This window comes from Engraulis encrasicolus, unplaced genomic scaffold, assembly GCF_034702125.1.
Source record: "Engraulis encrasicolus isolate BLACKSEA-1 unplaced genomic scaffold, IST_EnEncr_1.0 scaffold_223_np1212, whole genome shotgun sequence".
Classification (NCBI taxonomy): Eukaryota; Metazoa; Chordata; class Actinopteri; order Clupeiformes; family Engraulidae; genus Engraulis; species Engraulis encrasicolus.
The window spans coordinates 48,504-72,110 of NW_026945507.1; the positions used below are offsets into that span (position 1 = coordinate 48,504).

The 23,607-nt window shown below is 41.0% G+C and overlaps 1 protein-coding gene across 1 annotated transcript; it reads left to right on the forward strand.

Moving 5' to 3' along the window:
- The first annotated feature begins 1,021 nt into the window (after positions 1–1,021).
- LOC134442714 (uncharacterized) lies at positions 1,022–15,168 on the forward strand. Its single transcript, XM_063192755.1, has 6 exons — positions 1,022–1,167; positions 3,731–3,928; positions 4,549–5,510; positions 7,794–7,844; positions 10,611–10,754; positions 14,585–15,168. The coding sequence occupies exons 1-6, from the start codon at positions 1,022–1,024 to the stop codon at positions 15,166–15,168; spliced, it is 2,085 nt and encodes a 694-aa protein (XP_063048825.1).
- The last annotated feature ends 8,439 nt before the right edge of the window (positions 15,169–23,607 follow it).

The following is a 23,607-nucleotide window of genomic DNA, read 5'->3' on the forward strand; positions in this document are numbered from 1 at the left end:
ATAGTAAGCAATCATTATAATCTTATAAAAAAGATGTAGTAGCAATAATGTTGTCATTAATCTGTGCAAATGATATAGAAAATGTGATTGTTGAGCTTCATAAGTGGGATTTTATGATTCACTGTGATACATTTTTCATTATAAATCCCTGTAACGTCTGATTTGAATTTAGTCACCCTCTTTACACAAGACTTCCCTGTACCAGAGATAATCACTAGTGTCTGTTCATAGGATTTTTCCAACACAAAACAGTCAACCGTGTTACTCAACTGTGTTACGATCAACAGTGCAGGGAAACAAGTCGGCACTCCTAGAACACTAATTAGTTTGTTTGTCTATCAATATGGAGATAAATTGGCAAAAACATACTCCTCTTCAACTGTCATAGCTGATGCGTAACACCATTGACGGTAACACGGCTTGACATTTCAGGCATTTTCTTGGTGTTGTGCTAACTGAGGACCTCAGAAGTTCCAGCACAACACCTTAAACAATTAATGTATTTGTATGCTTTATTTGTGTTTTTCTACATGTGATTTCTAATTCCGATTCTTATGAATATGTTGATAACACAGAATTGCAATATTGCTGTTTGTCAGCAGTGCAAAAAAATAGTAAGCAATCATTATGTTGAAAACAAAATGCATAGCCTACTTATATATATTAAAAACAGTGCAATATATGCATTTTATTCTTTTGGCACTAGAAACACCCCATTTGTCTTTGACCCAGTTACACAAAAGGAAATATACCAATTTTCGATGCAGATAAAAATGGGCACTATAAAAAAGTAGTAAAATGTAGTAAATACAAGGGAGGTCACCATATTTATCTGCACATTTAATGTTGTGTAATTAGCTACACTTGGATTTGGTAACTAGTTACATGATTTGAGAAGGGAAAATCTGGACTCACAGCCATGTCAAGCAAGCTAAATGCTAAAAAAGTCACGTCTTGCTCCAGCCTGATTGCAATAACTCATAAATCTGAGCGGTACGCATGAACTCATTAGCATGGAAACATGGTGGACAGTTCCTTTAACGAGGTTGTCTCCTACAGCCATCAAGATGAAAGGCCATCCACTCCTGTGCCAAGTGTGATGTCCATGGCAAGTGATGAATCCATGAAATTCCCTATTAATTTTGCTGAGGATGGTCAAATCACAAGGTATACTGAATCCTTGGTAACACTTTATTTTAAGGGTTCACTATTACAGTGGATCTACCACATTAGGTACAGTGTAATAACCAGTGTAATAATATGTGATTTCATTTAATACCATATACCAATATGTTAATTACATAATGTATTTGTGTACCAGTATGCTGTAAGTCAGAAGTGGTGTTTATATATTCTTCCAGGGAGGCGATGTGATGCACTTAGGCCCAGGCTCCTTATATGCTGGAGTGGATGTATGTGCTCAGGACACCTGGTTGCACTTCACAATAGCACCTTGTTGAACATAGCAGTAGTTGTGTCAGTGCTTCCCATTACCTCCCTGGAAGAATTCAGAGCTTTGGCAAAGAATTATAAGCAAAATGGGCACTGCAATGGAACTTTAACATATGGGTCATTCTACGTTTCCAGTGCGCTTTTGGCAAACGCAAAATGTCAATTATCAGTATTTTTTTTTTTTTACAAATAAATGACCTAGATGTTTCCATAGTGTATATATTTAAGTTTACAAACAAACAAATTGCCAAGCTTAATCTTAAATCATTTGATAAAATATTTTTCAACAGTGTTATGGACAAATACTATGTCATTTCAAACATATATAAAATACAGAGTTGAAACAACATACGAAAGTGCTTATGTCCCTTAATGTTCAAGTCAAGTCAAGTAGGTTTTATTGTCAATTTCTTTACATGCACTGGTCATACAAAGAATTTGAAATTACATTTCTTGCTTTCCCATGCAGACATAGACTAATCTAGGTAAGGACATAGACAGTATAGACATAGACAGTACTTATACATGGACATAAGACAGTATGGACATAGACAGTGCTCATACAGACATTTAAAGTGCAAGACTGGACAACAGAAGACTTGTAGAGAACATACATTAAGAGGAGGTAATTGTTGTGCTTTTCCTAAAAGTCCTTTATAGCGTTCTGACATAGTAATAGTAGCATTTTGAAGAAAAATAAATATTAAAATAGGTCTATCAAGTACATCAGCAGCAGTGTGTGTGTGTGTGTGTGTGTGTTTAGTGCGGGTAGAAGGTGCGGTGTGCGTGTGCGTCTAATGTGCGTCTGTGCGTCTAATGTTGTCATTAATCTGTGCAAATGATATAGAAAATGTGATTGTTGAGCTTCATAAGTGGGATTTTATGATTCACTGTGATACATTTTTCATTATAAATCCCTGTAACGTCTGATTTGAATTTAGTCACCCTCTTTACACAAGACTTCCCTCTCCAGAGATACTCCCTAGTGTCCGTTCATAGGATTTTTCCAACACATAAGGGATCAATAGCACAAAAACACTTTCAAAACAGTCAACCGTGTTACTCAACTGTGGTACGGTCAACAGAGCAGGGGAACAAGTCGGCACTTTTTAGGAGGAAAAACAGAGCAGACAAACCCATCTCCCTAGAACACCAATTATTTTGTTTGTCTATATGGAGATAAATTGCCAAAAACATACTCCTCTTCAACTGTTATAGCTCATGCGTAACACCATTGACGGTAACACGGCTTGACATTTAAGCCATTTTTATGGTGTTGTGCTAACTGAGGACCTCAGAAGTTCCACCACAACACCTTAATCAATTAATGTATTTGTATGCTTCTGTGTTTTTCTACATGTGATTTCTAATTCAGATTCTTATGAATATGTTGATAACACAGTTGACAGGCAATTTTCCCGCTAGGAGAGCATGAAAAAGAATGGATTCAATTATGGAATAATGGAGCTCAAAATCTACCAAAAATTCTTCCCATATCCTGCCAAAGAGGATATGACATCACATGATGTTATTCATATGGCCTAAGACCAAACCCTTACTGATTTATGGAGGGGGTTTCAGAACGTGGCACGGTTAACACAGTTTTCGTGGACACACACAAAATGGCAAATTTCATGTATGATGGAAAGCACAATGGTCTTTCTGACAGTTTTGTCATATTGTGATGATTACTGTGAATCAACATTTGCAATAGTCTTGGGCAAAACAAGTTTCTTTACATGCTAATATGAAGACTGAATCTGACATTTGGAAAACAGGACGGCATGAAAACACCCAAAACCAATAATAAATATTAATTCTTGCTGAGGGAAATAATGTTATGTCTTGACTGTTTGTATTATATGACAGATAAATGTGTACTGTCCAATTCCATTCAATGATGTCCAAAACATTATTGAATGCAGTTAATAGTTAGTGGAATTGGCAAATAAAGTCCACGGACCAAAAAGCGCACACAAATCGTAGAATCACTCATAAGAGAGAGGATTAAGCAAAGAAATTGTCAAAACAACGAACAGTGTTTTCCGTGACAAAACTCAGATGACGGCATAAGTGTAACAGACAGAATGTGATTTGGAATGATACTTCACCCTCAAATTTTACCTACTCTGAGGGTGGAAAGTGCACCCAACCTCACAGACCATAGTACTGTATGGCTACAGTACGTGGTTGCAAACGGCAAAACTTAAGTTGAATTATATGTTCATTTTATGCGTGTAGAAACGCATGCTCGTTATAACATTACTCTTGTCCACAGTGTCTCCATGGATGAATCCAAGGGTGTTCTCTGCTCAGGCTGCCCACAGAAGGCCTTCAAGTCCTGCATCACCTGCATGGCCTCATTCTGCAAAGACCATGTGAAGATGCACTACTCAGCTCCAGCACTGCAGAAACACCAGCTGGTGGAGCCCATGGAGGATCTGGGCCAGATGCTGTGTCAGGAGCACAACAGACAGTTTGAGCTGTTTTGCAATACTGACCAAACTCCAGTGTGCTCGATATGTGTTGCAAAACAACACTCAACACATGACATAACAGACCTGGAGGAGCCTTTGAAGTCCCCTTTTCAATTGTACGTATAATTTACTAGCATTAGTAGCATTATGTGTGTTTGTTTATGTTGGAGGGTGGGTACAGGTCTGACCGGCAGGTCTGTTGACAGACTGTCAGGATGAATAACTCACTCATCAGGGCCTTTTTTTAATTTTAAATTACCAGCACCTACCCAAAATAATGTCCAATCGGACTACATTTTATTTTAATCTCTTCATCTTTAATCATCTTTGATCTATTCATTTGTAGATCTAATTCTTTTGACCCCCTTGTGCAGAGCCTATGTTATAACCTTACTGTTATCAAAATTGTAATGTGGTCATAATCTGTTACTTAAAGCTCTTTGTAATGTCAATGTTATGATGTAGTTGAGTATTTTCAGCAAATAGTGAATAGGCCCGCTGGCGATCCCATCTGCACAAAGAGGCAACCCTAATTATATTTAATCGATTTAAGTGTCCATATAAACAATCAAGTGTAACCACCATGTTTTTATAACTCAGCTTTTGTTGATTTCTGCAGACATTCTTTCCCAAGAGAACAACTGGCTGTAGAAGAACATCTTATTAAAAAGGGTCCCCCAGACAGTTACCGGCTTCCAACAGAGAAGATCAACATTAGTGGAGATGAAGATGTCAGAAGACTGACTTTTGGGAAAAGAGACTTGAGTAAACCTCTCCACACCATTCTTGTAGTTGGAGAAACAGGGACAGGGAAGACAACGTTAATCAACACTATGGTCAACTACATGTTAGGGGTACAGTCTAGGGATGAAGTCTGGTTTCAGATCACGGAGGAAGAGAATCCAAAGTGCCAGGGAGAATCACAAACCACAAAGATCACAGTTTATGACGTGTTTGTGGAGACCAGTTCTTTGTCTCTCCGGATTATTGACACACCAGGTTATGGGTCTACTGATGGTACAGACCAGATTGTTGCAGAAAAATTGTTAGTTTTGTTCAGATCTGAAGATGGCGTCCATGGCATCAATGCCATCAGTCTTGTTGTAAAATCAGATCAAAATCACCTCACAGTTTTTCAGCATTACATCTTTGATGCCATTCTCTCCCTGTTTGGTAAAGATATAGAGAAGAACATAGTAGTGTTCATCACTCATTCAGATGGCATGTCTGTTTGTAATGCCATTGCTGCCATCAATGCATTCAAGATTTCTATTGAAGGAGGGAAATTGAAACCACATCATTTCATGTTCAACAATGTACAGTCAGGAGGTTATGGGGAGGGAAACGATGTTCCTTACCAGAGGGCATGGGACCTGGGATATCGAAGCATGGAAAGGCTTTTGGAATTTTTGCATGATAGTCGTGTTCAACAGCTGAAGATGTCCGAAGATGTACTGGATGAGCGCAAAAAGCTAGAGGCCCGTATCCACAACTTACAAGACGCTATTAAGATGAAGGACCTGAAACAAGCCGAACTTAAACAGACTCTAACAGTCCTGGAGGAAAATAAGCAGAGGTTAGGTGAAGAGTTCACTTGTGTAGCGCCCCCTAGCCGTTATCAAGTGCTAAAAGGACGAACCCCAGGTTCCTGTGATAGCCTGGATAAATATTTAAAGTTTGTTGCCTCCCTTAGTTAAGGTGTCTATTAAATATCTACCGCTATTTACCTTTACCAAGTGCCCTTGTATAAAGCTCCTAGACATGAACACTTACACCTCAGTAAATATACCATTAAACACACAAGTCAGTATTATATTTATATTTATAGTTTATAGTGAATTTGAAAATAGTACTTAAATTGAAAACAAAACAAAAGTTATAGTTAATAATACAAAATAATAATAAACCCAAAATATGTATTCCTTGAATACCTTTAAACTCAAATGATCCTTACCAGTTCTGTTACAAATCAAATTAAGACACCTTTAAATTTGTTATAAATTTTGACACTAATCAACCACCATAATGGTTGACTAGCCTACAGTGAACCAAGAGCTCTGTTAACTCAGTCACTTAGACCTTAAACTTAACATTTACCTTTAAACATAAAATGTTGTGGGCCCACACACACACGCACATTCACACACACACCCCAGTCCCAGCCGGCATATTAACTGAACCAAAGTTAGTTCTAACGTGGCAACGTTGCAGGCCTGATGCGTGGCTTGTGTTCGTAGTGGCCAACAACAGCCCCTTCACTCACGAGTGAGCCGACAATTAAGCGATACCTTATATCCAAACGTTCACGCGAAGTGCAGTCACTTAGCTGGCGATGTTCCCATGACGCTGGATGGCTTGTGTCGTCCTTCCAAACCTCGCGGATGCAAGCGCGAGCCGATGTTCTAACAGTCTTTGTCGGCGTAACGCGGTTCTCCCCTCCCAAAGCTTAGCATTCCGTGCTCGAACTCGCCGTCGGATTTACTCAGATTCAGGAGCGTAAACTTGGGTGTTCACAAAGTCTATGAAGCAAAGTTCACACACCCATTACCTAAAACAGAACCTAAACTTCGACAACTGCTACATAATACAACTTGAGTTTGTCACAATACTCATTTTCGTTGCCCCTTGTTCCAGTGCTTGTTCCGAGGGGAAAAGAGAGCTTCCTCGCTTCGCAATGTCCTTTTTCCCAACTCCCCTCACGATGACCCTTCAACTCTCAAGTCATCATACATTCGGAAATATCAAATGAAATTATACAACGTTTGCAGGAAACACATTTTTCAAACAATGAGCTTACATTTACATCTCACTTCTCCAATGACATGTTTACATTGTAGTTACAAGCATTAGTTTAAACATTTCTACCAAATGTTAGAAGCAGCACTACACTACCCATAGTTCCTTTCTGTTAACCAAAGTGTGACTCTTGGTTTTACCATATTTTTAGATGCACAATATTTATTCCTTTTTAAAAAAAACCTAATATTTCTCTAGTTATGAGTTTTTATGGACTACATTGATGAACTATTTTAACCCAACTTATTTAGTTGTTGTTTTATTACAGCGTTACACTCTCCCCCTTCTAAATACTAGCCTGTCCTCATGCGACTTAAAGAAGAATAAAACCTCTACTCTCAGGGGCAGGATTTCTATGTGCACACTGAAAACACTGGGCCATTGGGTGACACCAGTAGGTCTTACATGTCTTTCTCTTTGACCGGGGGTTACTTATGTGAACAACCATGCCTCGATGAATTACAGTAAGCTGTCTATCAGCCTGTTTCCCAGGCTCATCATAGGTAAGTCGGGTCACAGGCTTTACTTGTCTTCTAGGGCGTTCTGAATGTACAGGTTCTTCACTGGGTGCTTCATCAGCTGAATCTTCTTCAACTGCTTCATTTCCAGATAGATGTTCTCCCCCTTCAGACTCCATGGCTACCGTGGGGTCTTGAAGTGGCTGGAGACTATTTTCCACCTCATCATCTAAAGGTATTTCCTCAAATTCTTCCAGGCCTTGGGCTTGGTCGGGCTCCAACTCAGGTGGCTGCTCATCTGGAGTGTCACCCTGTGTCGTCACAGGTGGTGGCAGCTGAAGTAACTCTCTAACCTCCTCCCTTGTAGGGAAATTGGGCCCTCCATAATCCTCATCTGATGAAGATTCTTCGAACTCAGCCTCGCCATCCTCATTTTCACTACCTGCAGGTCTGGTTGCGTTCTTTACAAGTTTCTGTCTAGACTGAGCTCTGGTCACAGGCCTGCGGAGCTTCTCTTTTGGATTCTCTGGTGTCAACAACCTCACAGATTCTCCTATTGGCAGTAGGTGATCTCTGTGCAGTGTTCGTATACCTCCTGTTCCCCTTTCAGGCCTCAAACGGTACACTGGCAGGTCTGGCAATTTCCGCATCACAATATATGGTAATGAATTCCATCTGTCTTGAAGCTTGTGCTTGCCAGTCAGTCCAAGATTCTTAATCAGCACTCGATCTCCTTCCTCTAAAGTTTGATGTTTCACTTTCTTGTCATACTGCTTTTTGTTCCTTTCATGACTCTTTTGTGATGACTCCAAAGCTAATTTGTATGCATTCTGGAGCTCTTTCTTCATATTTTCCACATACTGCTGATACTTCACTGTTCCTTCGCTCTCAGCAGAGGTATTAAAACAGATGTCAATAGGTAACCGGGCTTCTCTACCAAACATGAGAACGTAAGGTGAGAAACCGGTAGCCTCGTTCTTGGTACAATTGTACGCATGAACCAACTGACTGATGTTTTGACTCCATCGTGACCTCTTGGCAGGGTCCAAAGTTCCCAACATGGATAACAAAGTCCTGTTGAATCGTTCTGGCTGTGCATCACCTTGTGGATGATAGGGTGAAGTGCGAGATTTGCGTACTCCAAGCATCCCAAGTAGCTCTTTGATGAGGCGGCTTTCAAAATCTCTGCCTTGGTCTGAATGGATGCGTGAAGGCAGTCCGTAATGCACGAAAAACTTTTCAAACAGGGTCTTAGCCACGGTTATGGCCCTTTGATCTCTGCAGGGGAATGCTTGGGCATAACGGGTAAAATGATCTGTAACCACTAGTACGTTTGCAATGCCTGCAGAATCGGGCTCAATAGACAAAAAGTCTATGCACACTAAATCTAGGGGCCCAGTACTTGTGATTTGACCCAGTGGGGCAGCTCTTTGCGCAAGTGTCTTCCGAGTGATGCACCTTCCACAATCCTTAACATACTTCTCAACATCAGACAACATGTATGGCCAATAGAACCTATCTTTGAGAAGTTCACTTGTCCTTTCGATTCCCAGATGACCTGCGTCATCATGGAGAGACTGCATGACCATATCATGGTACTGTTTGGGCAAAACAAACTGTTGTCTCTTGTCACCGGACTGTTTCTGCACTATCCTATATAAGAGGTGGTTCTTAATGATCAGCTTGGGACCTTGTCTATGCAGTTTCGCTACAACTGGGTCAGTATTCTTGGCCATGAATTGCAATTGGCCAGCCTGCACAGCTCTTTTCACAGGGCCAATGGCTGGGTCTTGATCTTGGGCTTTCCTCAAGTCATTATGGCTCAATTGCTCCAGGTTGCCCATCTCCAACTGAGTTGGGCAGGCATAGGCAACAGGGATACTTTGGGAATGGGCCCCCAGTTGGTCAATAAGTCTCCTCTCTGCATGCTTGTCGGAAAGGGCTAACTGACAGATTGCTTTGACCCCATGTGGTGATATCTCTGTCCGGGACAACAAATCAGCATCAATGTTGTGTCGCCCTGGGCGATACTGGACAGTGAAATCGTAGGTGGCAAGGGCTGACAGCCACCTATGGCCTGTTGCGTTCAATTTGGCACTGGTTAAAACATACGTGAGCGGATTGTTATCCGTTCTCACAGTGAACTTGGCCCCATAAAGGTAATCGTGAAACTTGTCCACGACCGCCCACTTTAAGGCCAGAAATTCCAATTGGTGAATTGGGTAACGCTGCTCGGGACCACTTAACTTGCGGCTCGCAAATGCAACAGGCCTTAGCCCTTCAGGGTATTCTTGATTAAGAACCGCGCCAAGGCCATTCAAGCTGGCATCAACATGTAGTACGTATGGCTTGGCGGGGTCAGCAAACGCCAACACTGGTGCATGAGTCAGGCAGTAAATGATGTCATAAAAGGCCTTGGTGCACTCCTCATCCCAGCGTTCACCGAAAGGCTCCCCCTCTTTAAAGTAAGACTTATCAGGGGAACTCGTGCATCCCTTCTGAACTGGCGGGTAACCCTTTGTGAGCTCTGTAAGAGGACGAACAATGGCAGAATAGTTCTTGATGAATCTGCGATAATATCCACAGAATCCGAGAAATGATCGCAAGGACTTCAGATCAGTGGGCATTTTCCAGTTCTCCACAGCGATTACTTTCTCCGGATCTGTGGCTATTCCTGCAGCTGACACAATGTGGCCAACATACTTCACTTGGGGCAGACAAAGTTGGCACTTGTCCAGGGATATCTTTAGAGCACATTCTTCCAATCGGTCAAGCACCTTGAGGAGCCTTTCCTCATGCTCCTCCAATGTCCGTCCAAATACAATTATATCGTCAAGGTAGACAATCACCTGTAGCAGATGCATGTCACCGACTGCTCTCTCCATCAATCGTTGGAATGTGGCGGGTGCGCCAGTGATTCCTTGTGGCATTCTCAGAAATTCATAAAATCCCAGAGGACAGATAAAAGCTGTTTTCTCTCTGTCCTCGGTGGACATAGGTATCTGGTAATATCCACTTCGTAAATCCAACACTGAGAACCAACAGCTGCCAGACAGACAATCTAACGCATCATCTATCCGTGGAGTGGTATACTGATCAGGAATTGTTCTGTTATTCAAGGTGCGATAATCAATGCACATGCGCACACTCCCATTTTTCTTCCTGACGATTACTATTGGAGATGCATAGGGACTCCTTGATTCCTTGATGATGCCTGCTGCCAATAGGTCTTTTAGGTGGCGACGCACATCGTCAATGTCAGCTTGGGCAATGCGCCTGGAACGTTCTCGAAATGGTCTAGGGTCATGAAGTCTGATGTGGTGCTCCACCCCCTTTGCAAGACCAACATCCCACTCATCCAATGAAAACACATTACCTCGTTTAGCCAACTTCTGACCTAACCTCTCCTTCCACGCCTCTGGCATAGGGGAATCACTGAAGTCAAACAGCTTTGCATCAAGAACTTCGCCAGACGGGGGTCTCGCTGCTGAGGTAACTGTATCAGTGGGGTACACATTTGCAATGATTGCTCCAGCTGGCATAGTGGCTTCCTTCAGAGTCTCATTTCTCAGTAAGACATTAAAACTGTTGGTATTCATGGAATGAGATGGTAGTACCACTGGCTGAATGATCACCCCAGCTGGCAAACTGACACAAGGTGGCGTCTCGACCATGACTATGTCTCTTTTCAGGGGTTTCCTGCATTCGACTTTGCAAACCGCTGATCGTTCTCCCCTGGCTGGAATAGCTAAAGGGCCTGGCCCCATCCACTTCACCTCACCAATGGGTTCATCCATCTCCATCTCTTGTTCGGATTTCAACGTCGCCACTGGCGTCTGTGATAGGATTCTTAGAGAATGCGCCTGCATAGAATCATCAGGACCCTGGCACAAAGCCGCTAGACGGTGGAACAGGTTAGCATTGGTCCCAATGATAACAGGGATGTGGTCCGGACCGCTAGGCTCGGGACAGACCAGGGCCAACACAGAGATGGTCTCACATGCTCCGGTCAAAGTAGCTGGAAATTGCACATCCACTACTACATAGCCATGGTAGGGGTAGCTAGATGAACTCAAACCCCATATCGCTAGGCCAGTGATTGGGTGAATCGGGACTCCAGGTAAGAATGTCTTGTACCACTTGTCAAATATTATCGTTACTTGGGACCCACTGTCTAACAGTGCTTGGCACGTATGACCGTTTATCTTCACAGACATGGTGGAGGCAGGTCCTACCAACCCGGTTGGGAGATTGGACACAGCTGGTTCACGAACATAACTCTTTCGGGAAAAAGCAGAACTGTTGCTTGCTGTCTGCATTTGGCTTGTCTCACCTTTGACTTTCTTGAGAGACCTAAGTAGCTTTCGGATAACCTCGGATGGATTTTCAGCTTCTTGACACCGGCTAGCAATGTGTCCATCGGCACCACATCGATAACAAAAGAAATCCCCACGATCAGCTGGCAACCGACTGCTATCGCTTTCTGTTGCAGCTGGCTGCTGGGTCTGCCTTCGTCTAGGTGCCGTGCTGCGATCTACTCTCATAACTGTCAATTGATGTTGTAATTGCTTAATTTGAGTCTGTAAGTCTGGTACCTCCATTTCCGACTGTGCAGTCGCAGAGGTGGAAGAATGCATACCTTTAGGCTCTGCTGCCTTAGGTGTTACATGTGTCTTGTGGGATTCTTCCAACTTAAGACGAAGCTCTCTGATCTCGGCTCTCAAAGCTTGGACTTCAGTTTGCTTTGGCTCAGAAACATCTTGAGGATGGACAGTTGTGGCTTTCACATTGATCTCGCGTCGCTTGGCCTCGTTCTCTTCTTCCTCACGAATTTCTTTCAGCAAATTCAAGAAAGTAGGAGGCGTTTGTTTTCTTTCCCTCAATCTTAACTGTAACAGCATCATGTCGGATTCTACTGCTCCTCTAATGAGCTGTTCAACTCTTGCTCTATCAGCTTGTGCAGCGGGCAGCCCCCCTTTCTGCACCACTTTGGTCAACGACTTCTCCATCCGGCGCAGGAACTCGGACAGAGTTTCTCCAGAATTTTGGCGGAGAAGTCGGAATGCAAAATACAGATCTTCGCCGGATTCTGAGGTCCCAAAGGCACTGTCCAAGGCTACTATATAATCTGCTGCACTGGCCTCATTGCTGGACAATCTAACAGCCTTCACTATCTCAAGAGCAGGACCCTTAAGGCTTTCCACGATACGTTTTCGTTTTTCCTTTTCACTACAGTCACATTCCGATATCATGAGTTTAGCCTGCTCAATCCAATGTTCCATGCTTTCTTCTCCAGAAGGTGTGGGAACCACACCTGAAAAGACTCTTAACCGTTTATATGCGGTACCTTCATTGGAATTCTTGTTCTTTTCCAGAAGTTCTCCTATAGCCTGAATGACAGCTTCAGGTGAACTGGCAGGGAGGGGGGAGAGCAATGCCTTAGCATCGGCTAAAGATCTGCCTTCAGTATCTAGCAACCTCTTCAGCTTTGTTGCAAAGTCCTCAGGGGCAGGCGGACTACTTCCAACAAACTCGACCTTCCAAGCCTGCTCGCTGTCCTTTGGCAAAATTTCAGCTGGCACACGGCCTTGATCGAATGTCTCGCGGCATTCACACAGTACCAATTGACTGTTGGTGGAGGGTTCAGACTTAGTAGCTCTGACACGAACTCTGCCAAAAAGTTTTACTGCTGCTGCTGTTTCTTCAATAAGTGCTACTTCAGCATCTGCAGGGACACCAATCAACAATATTGCCTTATCTGTTTGAATCATAGCATCATCACACCACTTCACAAGCTCCTCTTGTGAAATGGAACTGCTTCTTACCTCCATATTTCAAGTTCAAGGGGAAAATTTACAGAGAAAAAAAAATGTTTGAACAAATTTAAAACTACAGGGAAATCAACAAACCGCATCCCGGACGAGCCCCCATTTTGTGTAGCGCCCCCTAGCCGTTATCAAGTGCTAAAAGGACGAACCCCAGGTTCCTGTGATAGCCTGGATAAATATTTAAAGTTTGTTGCCTCCCTTAGTTAAGGTGTCTATTAAATATCTACCGCTATTTACCTTTACCAAGTGCCCTTGTATAAAGCTCCTAGACATGAACACTTACACCTCAGTAAATATACCATTAAACACACAAGTCAGTATTATATTTATATTTATAGTTTATAGTGAATTTGAAAATAGTACTTAAATTGAAAACAAAACAAAAGTTATAGTTAATAATACAAAATAATAATAAACCCAAAATATGTATTCCTTGAATACCTTTAAACTCAAATGATCCTTACCAGTTCTGTTACAAATCAAATTAAGACACCTTTAAATTTGTTATAAATTTTGACACTAATCAACCACCATAATGGTTGACTAGCCTACAGTGAACCAAGAGCTCTGTTAACTCAGTCACTTAGACCTTAAACTTAACATTTACCTTTAAACATAAAATGTTGTGGGCCCACACACACACGCACATTCACACACACACCCCAGTCCCAGCCGGCATATTAACTGAACCAAAGTTAGTTCTAACGTGGCAACGTTGCAGGCCTGATGCGTGGCTTGTGTTCGTAGTGGCCAACAACAGCCCCTTCACTCACGAGTGAGCCGACAATTAAGCGATACCTTATATCCAAACGTTCACGCGAAGTGCAGTCACTTAGCTGGCGATGTTCCCATGACGCTGGATGGCTTGTGTCGTCCTTCCAAACCTCGCGGATGCAAGCGCGAGCCGATGTTCTAACAGTCTTTGTCGGCGTAACGCGGTTCTCCCCTCCCAAAGCTTAGCATTCCGTGCTCGAACTCGCCGTCGGATTTACTCAGATTCAGGAGCGTAAACTTGGGTGTTCACAAAGTCTATGAAGCAAAGTTCACACACCCATTACCTAAAACAGAACCTAAACTTCGACAACTGCGACATAATACAACTTGAGTTTGTCACAATACTCATTTTCGTTGCCCCTTGTTCCAGTGCTTGTTCCGAGGGGAAAAGAGAGCTTCCTCGCTTCGCAATGTCCTTTTTCCCAACTCCCCTCACGATGACCCTTCAACTCTCAAGTCATCATACATTCGGAAATATCAAATGAAATTATACAACGTTTGCAGGAAACACATTTTTCAAACAATGAGCTTACATTTACATCTCACTTCTCCAATGACATGTTTACATTGTAGTTACAAGCATTAGTTTAAACATTTCTACCAAATGTTAGAAGCAGCACTACACTACCCATAGTTCCTTTCTGTTAACCAAAGTGTGACTCTTGGTTTTACCATATTCTTAGATGCACAATATTTATTCCTTTTTAAAAAAAACTAATATTTCTCTAGTTATGAGTTTTTATGGACTACATTGATGAACTATTTTAACCCAACTTATTTAGTTGTTGTTTTATTACAGCGTTCACTTATGAGATTAATGAACCCTTCAAAGAGAAGATCCCAATCCAGTCATCTTGGTGGAGCCTAAATAAAGAAGCAACATGCTGCACCATCTGTGAGGAGAACTGCCACTATCCAGGCTGCTGGTGGGTGAAAGACCTCTCTTGGTGCAGTGTCATGAAGGATGGCAGGTGCACTGTGTGCACAGGAAAGTGCCCTGTCTCTAATCATGTGAAGGAGAAGTCCTTCTACAAGCCCAGCACCCGAGAGGTCGAGGAGAACACTGTGGATTTGAAAGCTCTGGAAAAAGACATTGAGGAGTCAGAAGTTAAACAGAAGGAATTGTTAGAGGAGGCCTACAGGTGTATTTTGAAACTGGAAGAGATTGCACTAAATAGAGATTCAGTGTCCACTCTCGTCCACGTACAATTCCTGGTTGAAAAAATGAAAGAGATGGGAGATGAAGACAAAGCCAAGAAACTAGAAGATATACAAAAGAGAAATAAGAACCTATTTCGAAGCCCTCTGCTAGGCATTCTTTCAGCACAGCGAAAACGCCAACACTACCCAACAGCCCAACAGCCCAGTGTTTCCCAAACATAGACCATTCTGTGGCGTAGCAGCACAGAATGAAAACCAAGTACCACAATTTGATTTCAACACACACACACACACACACACACACACACACACACACACACACACACACACACACACACACACACACACACACACACACACACACACACAGTGTGAAAGAGAGAGATGAGGGAAAGATGAAAATCCATGCCAATGAGGTTGCACACAATGCTGAGCCCATGCTATGTGCATAGGGGTGGAAGTGGGGGTCATTTTGAGTGCCACATAATGCTCATTGGTCTGTGGAAACCACAGGATAACCACAGATGAATCTTATAATGGTCATTAAATAGGCATACAAGACAGAAAAATAATCTTCATGGCGGCATTCAAAACAGATTACTAATGAGACCATTTTCATTTAGGATGGTACTAGTGATTAGTCCTCTTTTTTCCCCAGTCATATTATTTAGCTGATTAATTTTACGTCAGATATGCTGCAAGACCATTATTGTACTTTTTGAGTTTTGTAAATAGTCTTTTCCCTGCTTTTCAGTTGTGTGTAGTTACTTTAATGGTTTACATAGTGGTAAAGCTAGGGGAACTGGAATTCTGAATGCATTTTGTTAGTTTCCACATTTGGTTTTATTTTATTGTACAAATACATGTCATGTCTTTTGTACAATTAGTTGTTTTGAAAGCTCTTATTTTTTATTTCCTTTTGGATACATTTGTTGTGATGATGTGTTAAATGTAGGCCTTTGTTGTACTGAATAACATGTGCTTAGATGGAAATGCATGCCTGTGACAAAGCTGCTGATTTAAGTCATTAGGCTGCAGATTATCTTTTTGAGGTTTCTTTACCAAAGAATGACTCCCTGACCTGATTCCATGTGCAAAAACATGAATGATGAACAATAAATTAATTATTTAAATTCAATATTCACAGTGTCTGACTGTTGCATTATCTTTCACGTCTGTTTAAAACATGACATACCATGCCTAAACGTATGCAGATTAAGGTACGGTGCTTGAGTCAAACTTGCAACCATGAAACCTTTCATCAGGCCATAGCTGAATCTGCCCCAAATTCGCTTGCAGTTGAGGTTAGTTTTTGACAATATAATATGGATAGTGTGTGTTGTTCTATCTGCTCAGTCACAATAATGTAGTGGCGCACAACTTTTTACTCCAGCCAAGCTCATTTATTGGAATTTAATGACAGTAAAGAGAGGAATGGATATGTGCATTAATGAGTGTTTATTTTGTTTACGTGTTGGTTGGTTTGCTTGTTTTTATTTATAATATTTCAGTTCAATAAAGACGCTTTTGCACACCTCTGTAGTTGGGCAGGTGCGTAGGATGTTATCCCAGCCGGGTTGTCAGTGAAGTGAAAAGAAATCCCGCACACTGTCCATTCCACCAACAAACTTTAATACAACGTTTCGGTCATCCGACCTTCTTCAGGTAAAGTTTACCTGAAGAAGGTCGGATGACCGAAACGTTGTATTAAAGTTTGTTGGTGGAATGGACAGTGTGCGGGATTTCTTTTCACTTCACTATTTATAATATATAAAGTTGTAAGTGTTTTCAACATTCATGCTGATCCATCGTTTGACTTTGAACTGCAGCTGTAATTCTTCAAGAGCCCCAGGCACAGTGACCTTTGCAATGTTAATTCAACCCTCACGACCAAATACACTTCACTGTAACTCTCTTGGTGAAGGAGTGTCAATTCAACACAGAGAGTGGTTTTACAAGATAACACAGTCCACTGATCACAAAGACAACACAGAATCAGACCAGACCAGAGACAAGTTTTATGATTTTATGATTTGTTTAAAATCTGATTATAAACATTACTGAGGTAGTTTTATACTCAATGCAATCTCTATTTCAGATGTGAAAATGTGATTAAAAGGGGGCCCAAACTTTTTTACATCCCATACATCAACTATTTACTTATTTATTTATTAGGCTTATGAGTAAAAACTCACATGCATGCATATCTGTTCTTATAGGCCTACAAAACAGAAAACTTGTATAAAATCTCAAGGGGTATCATTCAATACAAATTACTGTTTTAGTGACATTTTTTAATTCAATGAATTTAAACAAATGATATACATAACTGTGGGTGTACATGCTGTGCTTGTTCAGCAACATCCATAGGCAATAGTTTTGGACACAGTTTGCACATTGAGATTTTGTTGTAGACTAAAGCTATATGTGACAGGGCGCAGTTCGGGTGTAAAGATGCTGAAGGTGAGATCAATCAAGAAGGGTAAGTTAGACATACATTTTTGTTTCCCCGCATGTAAAATAATGGAAAGAAATTCTAAAATTGATAGTGGGTTTTGCATCGGTGACATTCATCACCATTCATGCACATCCAACGCAAATATATAGGTTAGTTTGCTGGCGTATGAGTGAACATGAATAGACAGGTATAGTAAATACCAGCATCATTGAAATGGCATGGTTCTAAAAACCAAGTAGCCTATTCACCTTTTGGTACATGAAAGCAACATGGAAAGTAAACCATGCAAACCAAACACCATGACAGCAAAATGCCTCTCCGACAGTTCAGAACACTAAATTAAGAATACTTATTCTTCCTAGCTATTCTTTTAGTTCAATGGTTTGGAATCCTGCAACCCGGGACCCTTTGTGGACATATGCTAAGCCATCCTCAAGCCATTTGCCATCTTCAAGCTTGTCTGCTCTCTATTTCAATTATGTCTGGAAGTTTTAATGTCCTTAGTGCAGAAGTAGCAGACCATGGTGCTAGAAATGAACCAATAGGCTACATGAAGAAGCTTATTTTATGTTAGATGAATCATTGGTCTTGTTATTAATTTAATTGTTATGCTATTTTGAACAGTGGTGTAAGCACAAAGCTTGTCCCCACCATTTTTTTCAGAAATACAATGAAAAAATAGCATACCCGGACAATTTGCCATTGTAATGTCCCTACAACTTTCCAAGCCAGACACTACACCTTTTGAGGCCTTATGGCTGACACATGAACGCCACAAGACTGTGATGCCTTGTAACGATGCGCCCTCTAGAGGCTACTGTAGCATACACACCATCAAACACCATCAAACATGAGGACTAACATGAGAACGGTGAAGAACAACTACAAGATAAAGCTACACATAACTGATCACAAAGACAATACAAAGTGTTTTTGAGGTGCGTGTTATTATTATTAGTAGTAGTAGTAGTATTATTATTATTTTAGAAATTCAAGATTTCATCCATGAATATTGGACATATAATTGCTATGAACACCTGGTATAAACTTGTTTCAATTGAAAATGAATATATAAAGTAGATCTAAAATATATGAGCAGGCATTTTGATTAGGTAGAAAGGCTATGATTATTATAGTCAAGAATATGATGATTTTGAAATTACGGTCAAGGGGCAGGGCAGGCGGAAGTGAGGTCATTGACGGATAAGGAAGTTATGCTGGAATTTGAGTGAGCGCATTTGTCTACTGTGAGCGCTGCTGAGGCTGCAGGCTACAAGATTCTAACACGAAGGTAATGCGTAATGTTTTTAGTCTGTTTTGCTTAAACCAGTGTTACCCTAAGTGGTTGTGGACATAAACGATACGACCATTTAGATCCTTGTTGTTGGTACATTCAAGTAAGGATGTAATTTGACAGGACGCAGAATGAGATTGTCTGTAGCTTGTAGCTGTAGCCACCTGATAAAGCTAGATACTTGGATGATTGTGTTATATACTGCATTGCCCTACTGCGTTTTGGTTAGCTACCTAGGTTGCTAACAAAGTAAACAAACTTACCAATGCTATCTTCTCTCAGATGTGTATGAAATGTTTCTTGGATATGCAACTTATCGTAGGTAGCATATCAGGTTGTCTTGTTCAGTTCTGGATGTCCCAGTAATTTGGCGCGCAGTTTCCATCCGATCCCCGTGCCCGCTAGTTTTTAAAAGATTCCCAGACTGGGGCTCCCATCTCATTACACTCCCATTTCATCTCGCTCCCACTAGCCAGACTAGCGGTACCACCGCCATATTACGGAGCCAGTTATCTTGTTGATGTTAGTTTTTTGTTACGTACAAGTGTATTTCACATATAATTAGCGCCAGATTGTTTCAAATACACCTACAATATGATCATTAGGCTATGAATTGACTTTGTCGTTACGTTTCAAATGTAAGTGGTGGATACATCCTCTTTCCGTTTCCGGTCAGTAAACGTCACACCACAGATACCAGAGATTTTGATAGGAAGGTATCTGAACTGTCTCTGCAGATACTCCAGAGTTCGCCATGCCTCTGGTTTGGTGGTACGATGTAGTAGTAGTAACTGTAGTTGTTGTATTTATGGTCATTTTAACCTTTTATTGACCACTGCACTTTATGTCTGTCCTGTGGTAGCCTATCTTTTGTTGCTGTCTATATGTGCTTATGACTTGCTGCACACCTAATCGCCCCTTCTGGGGACAATAAAGTTGAAAAGTTGAAGTTGAAGTTGTAGGCCTAGTAATCAGGGATGGGCAAAGATACATCTAAAAGTATTTCCAAATTCAATGCGAAGTAGGCCTACCCAGCATTAAAACAACCTATAAGTACACAACATTAACTGTGTAGTCATGAAACCGCTAGAAAAATTTCCAAGTAATTATGAAACGGTTAGAAATAAGATACAAGATGCACGGCAGTAACTGTATCTTGTAGATTATTTCTAACAGTTACAGTGCTGGGTATTTTGCATTAGGCCTAGTGTTTTGAAATACTTTTATCTGTATCTTTGCCCATCCCTGGTAACAATAATATCAACACATAATAGGACTAATAATGATCAAAACCCTTTCCTATAATATTTATACTATTATGTTACTGATCACCTAATCTTTCTAGCATTACATTTGTCTGCATGTTTTTTTTTTTTTTTTTTTTTTTTACATTATATGCATTGTATTTAAGAAACGGCAGAAAAGGCAGGCCTGCAAATAGGCCGTCTATCCTATTCCTACCTAGGTCAGTCAGTATCTTGACTAAGGTAGCAATAGGCTACTGCAATATCATATCTATTTAAAGACCTTCCATATTGGAGAAGTCACGGGGGTGGGTTTGCATTTGATATGGATATGCATTTGATAAAGGAGTCTTGGTTGAACATAACTATACCTTTGTTTTGAATATTTTGTATTTCATGCAGACTCAAGGAGAAATTTGTGTTATGGATGTGAAATCCATGCATCCCAAATATTACAAAACCACACAATTCTAGTGAACTTCTTTCATATGAAATTGTACATATCACTTACCCATCAAGCAGATATAATAATTATAATATGACATGGTCAAAACATTTATGAAATATCACTATTCCTAGTCATTTTAAGGTAATTTTTTGGCCATGCCCGGCTGCCCTGGCATGGTATTACCCCGGCCAGAGCAGAGCACAGGCCCCACACACCCTTAGACACACACAGAGTAATAATGTTCTTCGTACATCTGATACTACTGAAAAATCTGCCAGAAGTTTTGGGAGGGTCAAGTTTGCTAATATTGTGTGCTTTTGGAGCAGAGCACAGGCCCCACACACCAGAGTAATAATGTTCTACGTACATCTGATACTACTGAAAAATCTGCCAGAAGTTTTGTACACACAGAGTAATAATGTTCTACGTACAGTGCCGCCAGGTACTATTGGCACCCTTGAAGTTTAAGTACATTATGGGACATATCTCCAGAAAACAAATAATATGGTCAACCATGATTTTTCTATAGATAGCTTGTGGTTGAAACTAAATATAAAAAATATCAACAGCATTAAATACTAAACTATGAGAGGGAAATAATTGAAGATGGTAAAGTTCCCAGGATCACTGGTATTGGCACCCTTTACTGGATACCATTTTGGAAACCTAATTTGACTCAATTATGGTAAATCGCAAATGGGAATCACTTTTGACTAATTGCTTTTGCCCATAGAACATGAATTAGGCAAGGAATTATGATATTTGTTTTTAAATAGCCACCTGTTACATCTTGTGTGTCTTTCACCAATCTGAAGACAGAGGAGCTGCCTGAGGACACCACAAATACTATTATTTACAAAAACAAGACCTCCAAATAATAAAAGATCATCTCAAAAGACCTTGGTAAACCATTTTCTACACTGTGTTGTGTTATTCAGAAATCTGCCAAACATGGAGCTGTAAAGAACATCCTTGGATGTGGGGGGTAGAGGAAGATATTATGATAAAAGTCTTTGGAAGTCGGTGCAAATAATGAAAAAACACAGGGACTAACATCTACAGACCTGACGGTCAACTTTGAACTGTTCTGGGTAGTTTTTTTCAATAAGCACCCCGTGTTAAACACTACACAAAGTAGTGCCTTTTGGTTGGAGAGCAAGGCAGACCACATTGCTTAATAAAAGTCATAACAGGGAACACCTGACGGCTGTATGAAAAAAATACAGGCCTAGCACAGCCCTTTTAAGAATGTTTTAAGGTCAGATGAAGCAATAGCACAGTTTTTCAGTGACTCACACAAACAGCATGTTTGCATACTCTGCAAGAAAGTCTTTAAGGAAAAGGACACCCTACCAAAAAGCAAGCATGGTGTCCGATCCATAATATTATGTCACCCCATTGTTGCATCAGGTATTGGAGGATTTGACCGTATCACAGGTATCATGACAGGCATCATGACATGACAGGTATCATCATTTACAGTGAAATGTGTAACCATGGCAAGAACACTTGGTTTGAGTTGAACATCATGTGCACTCCAGAAAGACAAAAACCCAAAGAACACAACCAAATGCACAGTGGATTGGTTGTAAAAATGAAAGAACACAGTCATTGATGAAAACCAAAACCTTCAGATGCTGCCATTGCTGTCTAATAGTGTGCAATTAACCCTTGAAGGAGGGGTGCCAATATTCCTGGACATGCCCTTTTAAATGTTTTTGATTGAAATTACAAAATTGTTTTGTGAGGGTCAAGTTTGCTAATATTGTGTGCTTTTGGCATCAACCATGACTAAGCATAAGCTTAGCCCTAAAAGGTTGCAGGGATGTTTTGATGTTAATGACAGCATGTATGGTAGTCACCCGAAGTCGAGGAATGTATTAAGTCGTAAATGCTTGCAATTACTGTCATCTTTGCATTATTTTTCAAAAGTTTTACTTAATGGTTAAAGAAATGAGTGGCCACAACGCGTGGACCCCCTATATTGACTAGACTAGTCTCCTGGCAAGGGTGGAATTGGAGGGGGTTAAATACTTTATGGTTAAATTATCATATATAGCAGTAGGCCTACTATACTTATATACCTACTATACTATTACACGTGAGGTTGGAAAATGGCATTGGCTTTTGTTTTGGTCGCTTGGTTGCTTTCCGTTTCCGATAATTGTACCCGCTTTCCGTTTCCGTTGCTAACTTTTACCGCAGAGCTTCATTTCTATAAGTCCTATAACTTTCTATAACTGCATGTAGAAGAGAGCGAACAACAAGCGTTAACAATATTGCTAACTTTTACAAGCTTCGTTTATTTGACTCCGCCGTCATTTCTTTCTATAACTGCATGTAGAAAAGACTCCGTCATCCGCTTCGTCTTATCCAGTAGTGTTATTCTTACCACTGTATTCTTACCACTGGAGAAAAAAATAAGTGGTGTTAAGAAAAAATACGTGTGTCAATACATAATATGGTGAATACGTGTGATATAATCAGGTGGCAGTGTGTATATATATGATAATACGTGAGATATAATCGGGTGGGGACCGCAAGTCCGGGAGTGATAGAAACACCGGGGACCGCACGTCCGGGAGCGAACTCCGTTGGGAGTCCCAGTCTGAATGCCTTTTTAAAAATAGGACCTAATGGGTGTGTGAACATGTTAGACATTGTACCACATTGAATTACTACCCGCCTTTCCAACCATTTGCCACATTTCATGCATGAACTACTTTGGGAACACGACGTCTGTCCTTCTGTCTCCCCAATTCCAAAGTTAGGAAAATGTTTCTGCTTCAGGTTTTGAATAGTCAACGGGTCACAAGTTGGCTGCGAAATATTAAACTTGAATTTCTATACAGTGTGGACATGCTCCAGAAACAATCTTTAAAGTTGATTGCAATCCTGCTAGGTCCATGCCTTCTATTTCCGTAGACCTATTCACTTTCAGTTTCATTATGACAATTGGTTTCAACGTTTGCTGCAAGCGGCAGTCCGTGGGACGAAATATAGAGCTCTATACGAATCATTTGTGCCTTGGTCTTACAGACGGTCATTACATAACCAGGACCAAGATGTCGTCCACCTCACAAAAACATAAAGACTTCGTAGCCGAGCCCATGGGGGAGAAGCCTGTGACGAACCTGGCAGGCATCGGAGAGGTACTGGGAAGCCGCCTGGAGGAGAAAGGTTTCGACAAGGTAAGATGCCCACATTCAGGTTTTAT

Coding starts and splice junctions, on each gene's coding strand:
- LOC134442714 (XM_063192755.1), top strand. CDS start 1,022: ATGGTGGACAGTTCCTTTAACGAGGTTGTCTCCTACAGCCATCAAGAT. Junction 3,929..4,548: donor TGTCAGGAGCACAACAGACA/GTTTGAGCTGTT, acceptor TGATTTCTGCAG/ACATTCTTTCCCAAGAGAAC. Junction 5,511..7,793: donor GGAAAATAAGCAGAGGTTAG/GTGAAGAGTTCA, acceptor TTCCCCTTTCAG/GCCTCAAACGGTACACTGGC.